The sequence below is a fragment of the Pleurodeles waltl genome, chromosome 6 (assembly GCF_031143425.1).
Source record: "Pleurodeles waltl isolate 20211129_DDA chromosome 6, aPleWal1.hap1.20221129, whole genome shotgun sequence".
NCBI lineage: Eukaryota > Metazoa > Chordata > Amphibia > Caudata > Salamandridae > Pleurodeles > Pleurodeles waltl.
Window position 1 is genome coordinate 1,348,043,748 of NC_090445.1, and position 13,573 is coordinate 1,348,057,320.

The 13,573-nt window shown below is 44.5% G+C and overlaps 1 protein-coding gene across 2 annotated transcripts in view; it reads left to right on the forward strand.

The window, feature by feature from the left end:
• The first annotated feature begins 6,586 nt into the window (after nt 1-6,586).
• The window catches only part of NRG3 (neuregulin 3), a 1,859,719-nt gene continuing 1,852,732 nt past the window's right edge, over nt 6,587-13,573 (forward strand). The window contains exon 1 of one of the 2 annotated variants that reach the window (XM_069240652.1): nt 6,587-8,237. In XM_069240652.1, the coding sequence (XP_069096753.1) occupies nt 7,511-8,237 (727 nt within the window). In that variant the 5' untranslated portion in view covers nt 6,587-7,510. The remainder of the gene's footprint in view (nt 8,238-13,573) is intronic. The other variant, XM_069240653.1, reaches the window with a different exon arrangement.

The window sequence follows — 13,573 nt, forward strand, 5'->3', positions numbered from 1 at the left end:
GTGAAGTCAGGCCACTTCACACCTCATCAAGGCAGCCTGGCCAGGCTGCCAGAGGCTGGCCATTCAGAGCACAGCAGCAAAAACAATGCAGGGCTGAAATTGGCAACTTTTCAGGTAAAGTTTAAAACTCTTTAACTGAACAAGTTATATTAAATCCCACTACTGGAAATTGTGGGATTTATTATAACAATTAGTTTGATACCAAACTCTTTGTATCTGTCATTTAAGGGGACTTTTAAAATTAAATTAAAGTCTTCCCATTCAAGCATATGGAGGCCATTCACTACAATGAGGGAAAAACAAATTTGGCTGTTTTACCTCACCAGGGCTTATAAAACTATTTTTATACGGTCCCTGCTTATAGTTACATGGTACCCAGCCCTAGGGGCACATAGGGCACACCTTAGGGATGACTTATATGTAAAAAATAAGGTTGTTTGTAAAGTGGCTGAGGAATTTTCTATAGTAGACAATGTAGTGATGAGGTGTGACAAGTGTGTTTGTTCTGCCACTTTATGAGCTTTGTTAGTAAACAATGCACATGATGGACACCTAAGGTCAACTATGTCAAAGAAGAGGGTTAGAACCCATTATTGGTATCCCTCCATGGACAGGGCTATTGATATGTTGGTTAAGGATTGTGTGGTGTGAAGCACTGCAAAAAAAGGGCTCAAAGTTGTTACACCTCCTTAACAAGTGATTCAGTTGCTTGAAAAAGCCATGGTTAAAGTTGGGATTAGCAACACAAAGGGACGATGGATGGAGTGCTGAAACTTTTCAACACTCACCCTCAGTCACAGATCTGAGATTAATCCATTGTTCTTTTGCTCACCAAACCACCCCAGTTCAGAACAAGCCATATTCAAATACGTCTCGACCCTGTTCCACATGGAAATAGTTCAGCCTGAACTGCCAGGCCAGTTTCTCCCCAGACCAGAAACAAGCATCCTGGGACCGGTTTCATGGCATCATCCTTCATCAGCCAGGCTAGCTTGAACTCAGTGGCACGGTGAGCAGGGGACCCACGTCTGGGCATCCCATGGCCGGTTAGGGCAACATTAGCAACACAAAAGGATGATGGACAGAGTGCCAAACCTTTTCAAACACTCACCCACTGTCACAGATGTGGGTTAAATCCATTGTTCTTTTGCTCACCATGCCACCCCAGTTTGGACCCAGTCATATGCAAACCAGTCTTCACCCTGCTTCCTATGGGAACAGTCCAGCCCGAACTGCCAGGCCAAGTTCTCGCTAGAGCCGAAACAAGCATCCTTGGGCTGGTTTTGGAGTATCCCCCCTCATCAGCCAGGTAAATTGGTTAATTTCTATGGGATTTTTTTGTTCAAAATGTTAATCTTGTCATTGACAAATTCACCTACATATAACAATACTTTAACCTTATTTCAGTGAATTTCTAAGTTTTTTTAAATAAAAACTGATCTTTTTCATGGCACACAATATAATGTTACTTTAGCCTTTGTTTTTTTCAGTGCATTTCTAGTTTTTTTTAAAACATAAAGTAATATTTAATTACAATACATAAATCCAACTCTATGTCTGGCGTGTGGCCAGGCCCGGCAGCCAAACCCCCACATGCAGCAAAATCATGCTGTGCAAGGCCTTCAGATGTGCGCAGTTGGGACTTGGCCACAAGGTCAGTCCTGCAGCCAGCCCTTGTGGACAAACCCCATAAAGACAGCCAACCTCATACTATGCAGGACCTTCAATCGCGCATGACAAGGCCACAGGGCCTGGCCCAGGGGACCCCCGACCCTCATAGACTTTTTTCTAAAGGGGAGTGGGACTACGTGGCCCCGTCCCTGAGCATCACTATGCTCCGTGGGCCCCATCTCCAAGAGCCTTATTTATTTTAAAGCCACCCTACCCTAGCACCATTAGGACCTGGGTACCCCATCCCCCAGGGCCTTATTTATTTTAAAGAGGGGACCACATGCCCCACCCTCTCCAAACCATATTAGGGCTTTGGGATCATATCCCTCAGGTCTGTTTTTTTTACTTAAAGCGAAAGGGGCAGAGTGGCCCCCTTCCCAAGCCTTATTAGGCCCTGGGGATTGCATATCCAATGCTGTTTATTTTTATTAAAGGGAAGGAAGCCATGCAGCCCCTCTCCCTGAGCCTTTTTAGGCCTTGGGGACCCCATCCCCAAGGGCCACTCCTCTCAATAAAGGGGAGGGTGTGTGTGTATGTGTGGCCACCCTCCCCAGGCTGATTTCATCCCCGGGGACCCAATCACTGGGCCTGGAATCATTTTTAGGGGGAGTAGTGCAAATTGCCCACTCCCCAGGCCAATTTCAGTCCCTGTGACCCCATCCCTTGTGGCCTGGTGTGATTTCCAGGGAGGGTGACATGCAGCCCCTCTCCGGGGCAGTTATCGGCCCCAGAGTCCACATCCCTGGGGCCCTCACTCTTATTGGTGGGTGCCTTGGTGCCCACCCAGAACACCCACCATACTCTTATAGGGGCCTTGGGGGGAGCCCCAAAGCTCCTGCGGTTCCAGGTAGCTCCCCATGTACAGCAGGACCTGGCATTACTCCTACCTGGAGGGAACAGCTACTGATGCTGCTTTCTCTGTCAAGAGCATTTTTTTTATCTCTTTCCCTACCCGCTTCAGTGCAGGCAGGGCAATTGATAATTAATAAGTCTGATCCTAGTGGGTGGGAACATTTTCAAAGCTTCTGCCCACTGAGAGATGACTTGGTGCTTGCTCCAGCTTGGCAGAAAATTGAAAAGTGCTCTCACTGCACAGCTGCAGGCAGGGAAACTGGGATGTCTTGGGGTGGGCTCCCTGGGACATAGCTACTGAGCCAGTCCCATAAGATGTGGTCCCTGGGGCCAATAATGGCACAAGGAGGAAGGCCAAACAGCGCCCTCCCCATTTTCTAAAATTTCACCCCCCTGAGGTAGGCCCCCAAAAGCCTTTGGCATCTCCCCACTTTGTCAGCTTTTGGCCCTGGTGGTGGGATCCCCAGGGCCCTTGGGAGCTCGGGAAAGGGGATGATGCAGCTCCCCTACCCTTTATGACTTTAGCCCTGAGGGAGGGCTCCCTGGGGCATAAGCTATATAAATGCAGCCCGGCCAGCATTGATCCCACTGGATCATGGCATTTTTTCTAATTTTTTATCCTTTTTGCCCTAAGGTAGGACCCTCTTGTTCCCCGTAATGGGCATAGTGGATAAGGGTATTCCTACCCTGTCCCCTTATATTATTTTTTTGTTGTTTTTACCTCAGGACAGGGGACTAAGGGGGTTATTCCAACTTTGGAGGAAGTGGTAATCCGTCCCAAAAGTGACGGTAAAGTGACGGATATACCACCAGCCGTATTACGAGTCCATTATATCCTATGGAACTCGTAATACGGCTGGTGGTAAATCCGTCACATTTGGGACGGGTTACCACCTCCTCCAAAGTTGGAATAACGCCCTAAGTCCCTGAGTCCTGTACTGGCGGCCAGCACCATTTTTCTCATGTTGCTTGCAGTCAATCAGAGCACTCGCTCCTGCAGGAGTCTGACTCCCAAGAGAGCAATATGACCCAATCAGAATGCACTGTTATTAAACTGTCACTCCCGTGAAAGTCTCTCGGGACTCTCATGGATCCAACTGTCTAGTTATAGAATTATTTTTGTCCCTTAATTTCTCCAAAACTACTGAAAGAAATTTACACCAAAGTACACAAATCACATTCTGCGGTCCAAAAACTAGCTTCCTAATGAATCTGGTGAAATTCCGTTTATCAGTTTTTGCGGTAGCCCTGCCTAAAGATGGCTATCAAAAATGCATGGGGATTTTGTGTTCTGGGACCCCCCATTTTTTGACAGCTCCCACTTGGTGGTCACCTTGATATTTTCCATGTACAAACTAGTCAAAAAGCAGCACATTCCTGGAGAGTTTCATGGAGATTTCAAAGAGTGGCAAAGTTAAAAAACACAAAAAAAGCTTTTTCTATGACACAGCAGACCTAACTACCACCACTAGTTTATCTAAATCTATATACATATTTATCTATATATCTTTATCTATACATATATTCACTTAAAAACCAAAACGTTACAGGGATGTTATGGCAAGGCTAACATTTTAAACATACAAAACCATAGAAATTCACCTGTTTAGTTAGAGCTATCTCAAGTAACTATAACTCATGCCCTAAGGTAACTACAAATTGCGCCCCCACCATGTACAGATTTTTTCATAAATTTTTTTACTGGTAACAGGTAATTGACATAAGGATTGCGGTATGAATCAATTATAAAATGGTAGATGTAACACAGAATGCTGTTAATGCTCATTGACGCTTTGATTAATTATGATAGCATGTATTTATGCATTTTTTTACGTTTTAATTAGCTTCAATACCAAAGAACTCCTGCACTTTCAAAAAAATTACTATCTGAGATGCATGGGGGAGCATAATACAAAGTTAGTAAATTGTAATAATGAGCAGGATTTTGGTATGATCTTGAAATATTTATTTAATTATTTACATATTTTCACACCTTACATGGTCCTTCTTTTTGGGAGATCCATAATGATGACTAACTTCTATATCCATAATGATGCAAAAGGGCATGTGAGCATATATAACTATATAGGAAATGGTGTAACTTTTTTTGTGAACAAGACTGTGGTGTATGGCTGAAATGTGTTAGGAGGTTTCTTTTTGGATTAAAGGTGAATGCTCTGAGCAGCATGAAGTGTTGTTGGCTGTTTTTCTAAACCGTTTGTTGTGATATATATATATATATATATATATATATATATAGATATATATATATATATATATATATCTATATATATATATATATATATATAGATAGATGGATAGATATTTTCTTTTTGTAAATATCAAGCCAACTATAACGTCTCTGTAATCTTTTGCTTCTTTCAATGCTTTTCTATGTTTTTAATACACACATTAATATTTGTGTCAGGATGCGGAAAACCAACACGAGCCTTGGTTTTCCCTAGGATCCAAGGAGGATCTGCATCCCTATATATACAAACTTGGTTTTAACTTAATAACTAGAAAACTACTGAACGGATTTACACCAAATTACACAAAAGTTGCTTTCTGGAACAAGAACTAGCTTTCTGTCAAATTTGGTATAAATACAGTATTCCTGTTCAAAATCCCTAAGGAAATTAACATGGAGAAAACACATTTTGGGATTCCCCTCTCCCCCTCCTTTCTTTCTTAGCCCCTACTGGATGGATCACCCAGAAACTTTCCAGACAGCAGCTGACATGAGTGTCTTATTTGCTGGGGAAGATTTCCTGGAGCATTTTATTTAATTCTTCGCCTTGTCTATTAGCCTGTATTTGTGCTTTGTGATACTGACCAATGGAAGTATCCTTCTAACTTAAAGGTAGATTGTGTCTCTGCATGTGTGTCTATGTATGTGTAAATGTGTGAGAACATATGGAAGTGTATATATTACAAGTGGAGAACGTGCATGCTAAGATGCACAATTAGGCATTGGACTACTGTTGTGGAGGGGTAAAGAGGGCAAAATTGTAAGGGGCTTAGTGGAATTCTCTAAGGGGGTGTTCGGGTACATGAGGCTGGAGAGTTTAACAGAACATTATATTGGATTGCTAGAGTGCTTTAGAGAGTGTGTGATGTCCAGAGGTGATGCAATTGGTTTAACAAAACTTGAGGGGGGACCTTGCAAATTACATGGAGGGGTACCCCTCTCCCACCCATCAGGAGCGCTCAGGCCAGGTGCCCGCCGACCGTGCACATTGCGGGCCCCCTGGAGCTCAGGGGTCCCCTGTACCTCGGGGATTGTGGGGGCCTTTGTTAAGCCAGTGAAGGGTGGGGAGTGACAGGGTAGTTTAAAGTGGAAAGTGTTGTTACACGGGAGAGTGCATAAGTGTGGGTAGGATATTTTTAGAGGTGGTGGGTAGATATTTTTTGGAATGGGATCGGATGTGATTTGTGGGGGGTGAAAAGGTTTGCTGGTATAGACGACGTAGACTGAAATTGTTTCTACTAGAATGTGTTACGGTTTATAACGGCGAGGTGATAATCAGGAGTCTAATGAAGTTAGGTGGATGACGGTGGGTGATGTTATCAGAGGAATCATGTGCTGGGATAATGAGGAGCGATCTTCTCTATTTCGATGTTGCAGGCTTTAGACACCGGTTCTTTTTAAGCGAATATAGGGTTGCCGTCTGAGTTTACCTTGTGAGCACAAGAGGCATGTGCCTTGAACGGCGTGATGTTAAGGTGGGTGGGGTGATCCGCTTACAGTGCCGGGGAAGTTTGGGTGGGTGGTATTTTCAGGAACAGTGCGCTACTTCCATCGTAATCAATGAATGTCCTACAGTCGAGGCATGAGGTTTACCCTGTAACCCGAAATGTGCGGCAGCTACTACTTTGGTAAATTATCACAACATACCTCGCCTACTAACTAGGCCGACATCAATTGTATTTTGGAGCAAGTATGAGGAACTCGCTCCGGTGGATGCTGTGCGAGCAATCTGAGCAGGAGTGAGCAGAGGCTGCCAGAGGTTCTCATGAAAATACCCCAAGCCCCTCCTTTCCTCAGAGGCACCTCGTGAACAATCCACAGCAGCCTATCGTGACCCCATTGCAGTAGCAGAGCCAGGCGTGCTCGGAAACCTGTTAAAAGGCGCAGGTCTTCATGCCCCTCCTGGGGAACTCACTCGGATCATTTATTTATCTTGTGCGCATTAAGAAACCACCATTAGGCTGTAGGGGGAGGTGCCACAGCCTCTCCCGGAGCCAGCCTGCTGTCTCTCCCTGGGCAGAAGCTGGGAGCTCTGAAGCGCACGTCAATGGGAGCCGCGTAGCCCCAACCAGAGATGGTCTGAGCTGCCGGGTCCAGGTCTGTGGCCCCTTTTGTGAGGTGAAAACGTCGCTGGTCGAGTTTTATCACTGGTTCTGTCGACTGCCACTGTGCGTTGGAGAGAGCTGCGTGTGCGTGTGTCTCCTCTCTGCATCCGGATTGGTCTGTCTTTTAAAGTGCCGGCCAAGGGTTGGCTGCAAGGGTTGCTGAATAACAGGTGCATTTTGCTGCTCCATCGCCTCTCAGAGAAGCAGCCGAGGAATGCTGGTGCATCTTTTCTGTCGATAGGCAAAAGGGAGATACGAATAAAAGGCTATCCTCTATTGGAATGTGGACCGTTTTTGGTTCTGGATAAGGATGTGCGTTGTAAAGCCAGGAGGCTGTTTTGTCATTCACGAGGAAGAGAAGAAAGGGAAAACGAGGAAGAAGATGTGGGGGGAGTTCAGGCTGTTCGGAATGTGAAAGCTAAGGATGGGGCGCATGTTGTAGCTGAATCAGCAACCCATGCAGAGCTTTGCATGGAAGGGCGATGTTTTTTGGGCCATGGGATGTCCTGTACCCTCTAAATGTGGTGCTGAATTCCTGATTTGAAGGCTATTTTGGTGTTTTTCCTATGTTGATGCTGGTCCTAAGGCTTCTGGATACCGATGCCTTTTGGGTGGCTGAAAGACGTGCAGGATGAGTGAAGGGGCTTCTTCCACTTCGCCTTCTGTGCGTCCAGCAGCAGCTGATGAGGCGGCAGGGGATAACCCACCAGAGGAGCAGGATGGGGCACAGAACCCCAGGGAGGTGCGCTGCAGCGACTGCATTGTCTGGAACCGGCAACAGACATGGCTCTGTGTTGTGCCCCTACTGATCGGATTCATTGGACTGGGGCTTAGCCTGATGTTGCTCAAATGGATTGTGGTGGGCTCTGTTAAAGATTATGTCCCAACCGATCTGATGGATTCCAAGGGCATCGGGCAGGACCCCATATTCCTTTCTAAGGAATCCAAGTCAAGCTCACTCCCAAAGGTCCCGGACACCACCACGACCACTGCTGCCACGGCCATTATCACCAGGACCCCTAATCAGATAAGCACCCGCTTGACTACTACCACACGGGCACCAGGTCGTTTACCAGGGGCTCGGAACCCTGCTAAATCTAGCCCCAGGACCACCACCTTGCGGCACACTGCATCTCCTCCTACCATGATAGCTACAACTGGCCCCTTCAGCACCACTACTTTGGCATCCAATCCCCTCCCGGGAGCCCACACCACCCAGACGGTGTCCACTTGGCCCACTGCTGCACACACTACCTCCTCCACCACCATTTACCTCCACGACTCCACCCCATCCTGGACCCTATCCCGTTTCCCAGACTCCACTACCACACCAGCTACCACCGCCTTTCCTAAATTTCGTAAGTACAGCTGCATTGGGTTATTTGTATTGCTAAAGAAGAATTAATCCAAACACAATTGCAGTGTGGGAGGAAACTGTGAAGGGGGTGTGGTCCTGCCAATATGGCATCAATATCACGTTATCTCTCGAAAACTCGTTTCATTTACGAGATGAAGTAAGTGCTCAAGTCAACCATTCCTCAGTTGGGGGTACATTTCAAGGATTAAGCCTATTTTTTGGTAAAGGAGAAGTTCCTAGTATCACGGATAGATGCTAATATCAGACGCTGGAGTTGAAAATATAGTATCTTCAGTATCACAGGCTCCAAACATTGATTCACGGGGATTGAGAGTGAACAGAACAACACTGAGTTTCTGGAAGAAGGCACTGAAATACAGTTTTCGTAAATTAAAATGTAAAATCTTTAGTGAATGAAGCTGATGGTAATCTCTTAACAGCCCACTTGGTTATGTGTTGCTGTACCCAGCACTGCTAGGTTTTTAAATGTGTACTTATAGGGGCGTTTTAGCAAGTGTACCTTTGAACATTAGCGCATGTGTGTAGATATCAAACGTGCAGCAGGCGTAGTGGCACCAGGCGGAGAGCGGGCCAGTACGCTCAAGCTGTATTTGTCTATTGCATTGTCGATTGCTTCTCTTGCTTCCCAGCCATGTCTTGTTTGTGTGTGGAGGGGGGGAATTTTCTTTCCTTCTTCCTTGCATGAGGGCCCCACGGTTCCCTCCCAAGCCACTGTCATTAAGTTTATAAGATGGATCCCATGGGTGCACAAATGAGGTGTATGTAGGTGAAATCCTCCAATACAGTCCATTCCTCCTTTCTGCTCGGATTGAATCATAAGCACGCTCTGCGCATTATGCAGCTCTGGTCTCGGCATAATCAGACGCCCTGCCTAATGTACTGGTCGCCTCACGGCTGGGTGTGCTGCAACCGCTGAAGGTTATCTAGGACAGAGCCTTACTATGGAAATGGGAATTCTGTGGCAAGGGTCTGCTTTCTAAAGCACTGTCTTACAGCAGCTCACCTATCACCCGTCTAAAATTATTTTTAAATGAACCCTCTGCGTTGGTGAAGTCCCTTGTTTAGGTTGGTGAAGTCCTCTGTCTGTTGAGCTATAAATCAGTCAGAGTTTAAGGCGGAGTCGCTTATTTAGATCTGATCCCTGTTTTGCAAGGGTTGCATGACGAATCAAACAGCAATAAAGATTATATGTATGAATAGCCGCAATGTGTTTACCTGGTGTTAAGCAAACCAACAAATATTTTCTTGTACCGTCTTCTTGACGCTGCTGCATGGTTGGACAGACAAGCCAGTAAATTGTAAAAAAAAAAAAAAAAAAAACTGTCAGTGCATCAGAATGGTAAACAAGGACTTAACTCGCCACACTAGTGGTTGTGCAGGGCTGTTATTTGAACAGGGTGTGTTGCTCCAAAGCCTCGCGCGCTTGTTCATTTCTCAAAGGGAGCTGGGGGAGAGTCGGGTGCGTGGGACGTCCATTTCACTGGCTGCTCCACTGACTGAAATAGCGCGCCCTCCTGGGGGTGTCGCAACCGCCAATTTTGCCAACCTGACTGGGATTTTGTTTTCTCATATCGAGGCTCATCTATAAGCTGGGTGAATGGGAAAGGGCTGGTCTCGTGTTTTATTTTTTCTTATACGTCTTCTACTATTCGCTATGGTTCCAACTTTGCATTTGTTCCATGCTTGTTAATGCGCGCCCAAAGCCCCTGAACGTGGACTCCACCGGCATTACAGATCATTGTCTGCTGGCTCTATACCCCACAGTCGGGGAAAGCAAAATAGCGTTTTTAAGAGCGGGTAGGTTGTGTCTCAAGAGCAGAATGTGCATGTATGTCACGCCTAAGTATGGGTGTGCTGAATGTATACATATTCATATAATTGAAGGACGGAGTCCAGTGTGAGGGCACGTCCGTCAGTTGGTGATCAAACGGAGATGACAGAACGACTTGCCCAATGCCATTAGGGCGTGATTAAACAGATTACATGAGGAAAAGGGATTTGCATTTGTGGGGCATGAGGCATGTTTTTAGAAACAGCTGTGCTCGGTCGATGCCGTTAATCCGGTGCCAGGCACCAGGCTGCCCCTGCTTCGCCCTCTTTTTCGCCCTCTTTCTCTCTTGTGCTCTCTCGTTCTCTATATATACCCTGCACTCCCTCGCTTGCTCCTTTTTACTTCCTCTCTCTTACTGTCTCACCTTCTCCCTTTCATTTTCTCTCTCGCCTTTCGTTCTCTGTATTACACTGTCTCTTTACCTTTCTCCTTCTTTTACTCCGTCAGCCCTACCATCTCTCTCTCCACCTCTCTTGTATTCCCTTCTATCTTGAGCTCGTACTATTTCTCTAGGCATTACCTTGCGCTCTTGCTCACATCTCCCCTTCACACTCTCCCTCCATTTCATCCTCTTTCTTAGCACCCCCACCTTTCTATCTCCCTCCTCTCTCTGTCGCTTTCCCTCTCTCTTTTTAACCACGTCTCACTCCCTCCTTATCTGCTGCAGTTTGCAGACCGTTAATTTGCAGGGGAATGTATGTCTGCCTTCTGTTTGTACCTTGTGAGCTCACGAGGCATGAAGTTTAAACTACGAAGACCCATGAAGTCCATTTCACTGAAATGCACATGGCCTAAGACTATTGGTGAGCAATAGTGTGCAAATACTGTTCCATTATCAGGCTTTCAAAGTCTTAAACGCCATGGATGTTTCTTGACACATTGGGAACAGGCATCTTAACACATTATGCACGGATACACATTTCGAGTACAGATGTATTTGACATACAGACCAGGAAGCTTTTAGCTGTTGAACACTGCTATTTTTAAAAATATTAATAACAAAATGCAATTAATCATAATAGACGATATCTGTTCAGAAAATCTAACGGTGCGTGCCTCCCCCTGGACTGTGTTCATATTTTAATACATTGGCTCATTTTGTGCTTTCTGTTTCGCGCTTCAAGAGTAGCGATCGCAGTATAATGAACATACTCATTTATTCTACTCTCCAAATGACTCTTTTGACATGTTAGTGGCTTACTCAGTGCATGTTGTAAAGAAAACACTTCTGAAGCCATATTTTTTCCTAGTCTGTTGTGTCGCATGCAGTGAATGGATGAAGATAAACATGGTTAATTTACCTAATTTTAGGTGATTTCCTATTGCTAGTAAAAGGATGCCTTTTTCATATATAAGTTTTACCAACAATAGGCGAACTGCTTTAACTCCTATATTAAAAATACTGCCCTGCTCTTAGAATGCTTCGCACTGAAAGGCTGCACTGAGGCATAATTCGCTATGTGTTACAGAACACCAGATCAATAACTTCTGAAATCCAATTGAAAGCTTTTTTTTTTTTTTTCCTGAGCACATGCAGCAGTTTTTTTTTTTCAGGCGCCTGCAGTCGAAGGAAGTCCGGTATTCTTGCATGCGTTGACATGTAAGTGATGGCTGTTTTGATTCCTGCTGTTGCGTTAGGGGGTTCAAATTAAAGTGATATGTCGCCCCAAGGCCATCCACGTTTTCTTTTTACACGGTTAGCTTTGCCAAATACATTATTGGCAGCGAAGCCATGCACCGTCTTCACTCAAAAACATATTATTATGAATTATGGTGATGGGCTGTGTCATCGAAAATCGCCTTTTTCCCAAAATTGTATATTGCAATTGTAATAGTATTTATATAGCGCTTACTACCCCTGACGAGGCGTCGAAATATATATATCGCAATCAAATGAGTCTATTATATGTGTGTGTCTCAATTGTTGGTCTTTTCTAAATTTCTTCACTTTTAATTGAGGATCGGTAAAAAATGTTAGGATATAACCCCCCTCCCAAAAAAATAAAAATAAATATTAGATTGTAATGAGCTTTCACAGGAATGACGCGTGTTACATCTGTTTGATAATTCATGTTGATTTCAATTTTATTGCCTTATGTTTGTCTTCTCATTTGAAAATTTAATTTACTGTTCCTAGGACTGTCTGATCTGCAGCTGGCAATTGGAATTTATATGCAGATTCCTCCTCACATTTTCCCAATAAGTTAAACCAATCGGAAATAGAGTTTCACATACACAGGCATCACCCCAAAGCCTTTTGGGTAAAGGTTGTGGGTTTGAAAATGAAACCATAAATATTGTTGGCAAATCATGGGTTTAATATTCAGCACCGTCTAGCAGTGGAACACAGATGTTTACCGATCTAGCTAACTGAGAGACGTATCATTGAATAAAGACCTAGTCACTTAAAGGCCTGTGGAGATTTCTGCCTTTGGATGGTGGCCAACAGCTTTCCAAAAGAGGTTCCAATAAACTTCAGATTGGTCTAAAATGGACAGTGCATGGATTAATGCTTCTAACTTATGGACCTATTCTTTGTTTAAAGGACTCCATTGATCGTTTCATGCCCTTCATATGATCTTGACTGATTTCAGCTTTGTCACCAAGGAAATTATTATATTTTCAATACACCAGTCGGGGGAACGTAGAGTTTATGCTCAAGCACCAGAACACAAAGATCAACAACGTATCTCACTTCACCAACTGTTTTTTGTCATGTTAAGAAACACGAGAGCCTGACACCTCGTGGTCAGTTTTTATCCTGTGAAAACACTGTCGTTTCTGAGGCTAAAACCCCAACTTTTATGTACAGGCATACATCTCAATGAAACTTGTGGAATATTGCTATTGAATGTTATGTAAATGCATATCAGTTATAAGGTGAGACCAGGGGCGTAGGAGACCATAAATATCTGGGGGGGGGGGACAGGGACAGCCTTGGGGGACTTTCAATCAACCCTATACAAATCGCTCGTTGTTTACGAACTGCAGGCTCCGATAAATATACACAATTATATATATATATTGGAAGTGAAATAGGGAGAAAGGAAGGCATGTTTTCACAGTCTGAAAGTATCTTTTATTGTTATTTACATTCACAAAGTAATTAGCTCAAATGTGAAAATAACATGTTGATTAACCTTGCATCTTCATGCACCAAGCAAATAAAGGTAGGAGGGTAAAAAGGAAGAACATACTCTTTGCACCCCACACCCATCATGCCCTTCGCCTCATGCCAATTGGAACCGCACTGGAGAGATCAAAAGCGATTACTTACAACAGTTGTAAACTGTGCTCGGAAACCATAGTTCTAATAACACTTCTGCTCCTTTGTGTGATCTTGGGAAGCTCAGCTCCACATCAATCATAACTAGGAGCATTTCAACTGAAGAAGCTCTAGGAGTTACAGGCTATATAAACATGGATTCTCTAATCTCTGTATAAACTACAGTCACTAATTTCTTTAGAAACAGCTGTTTGTGATG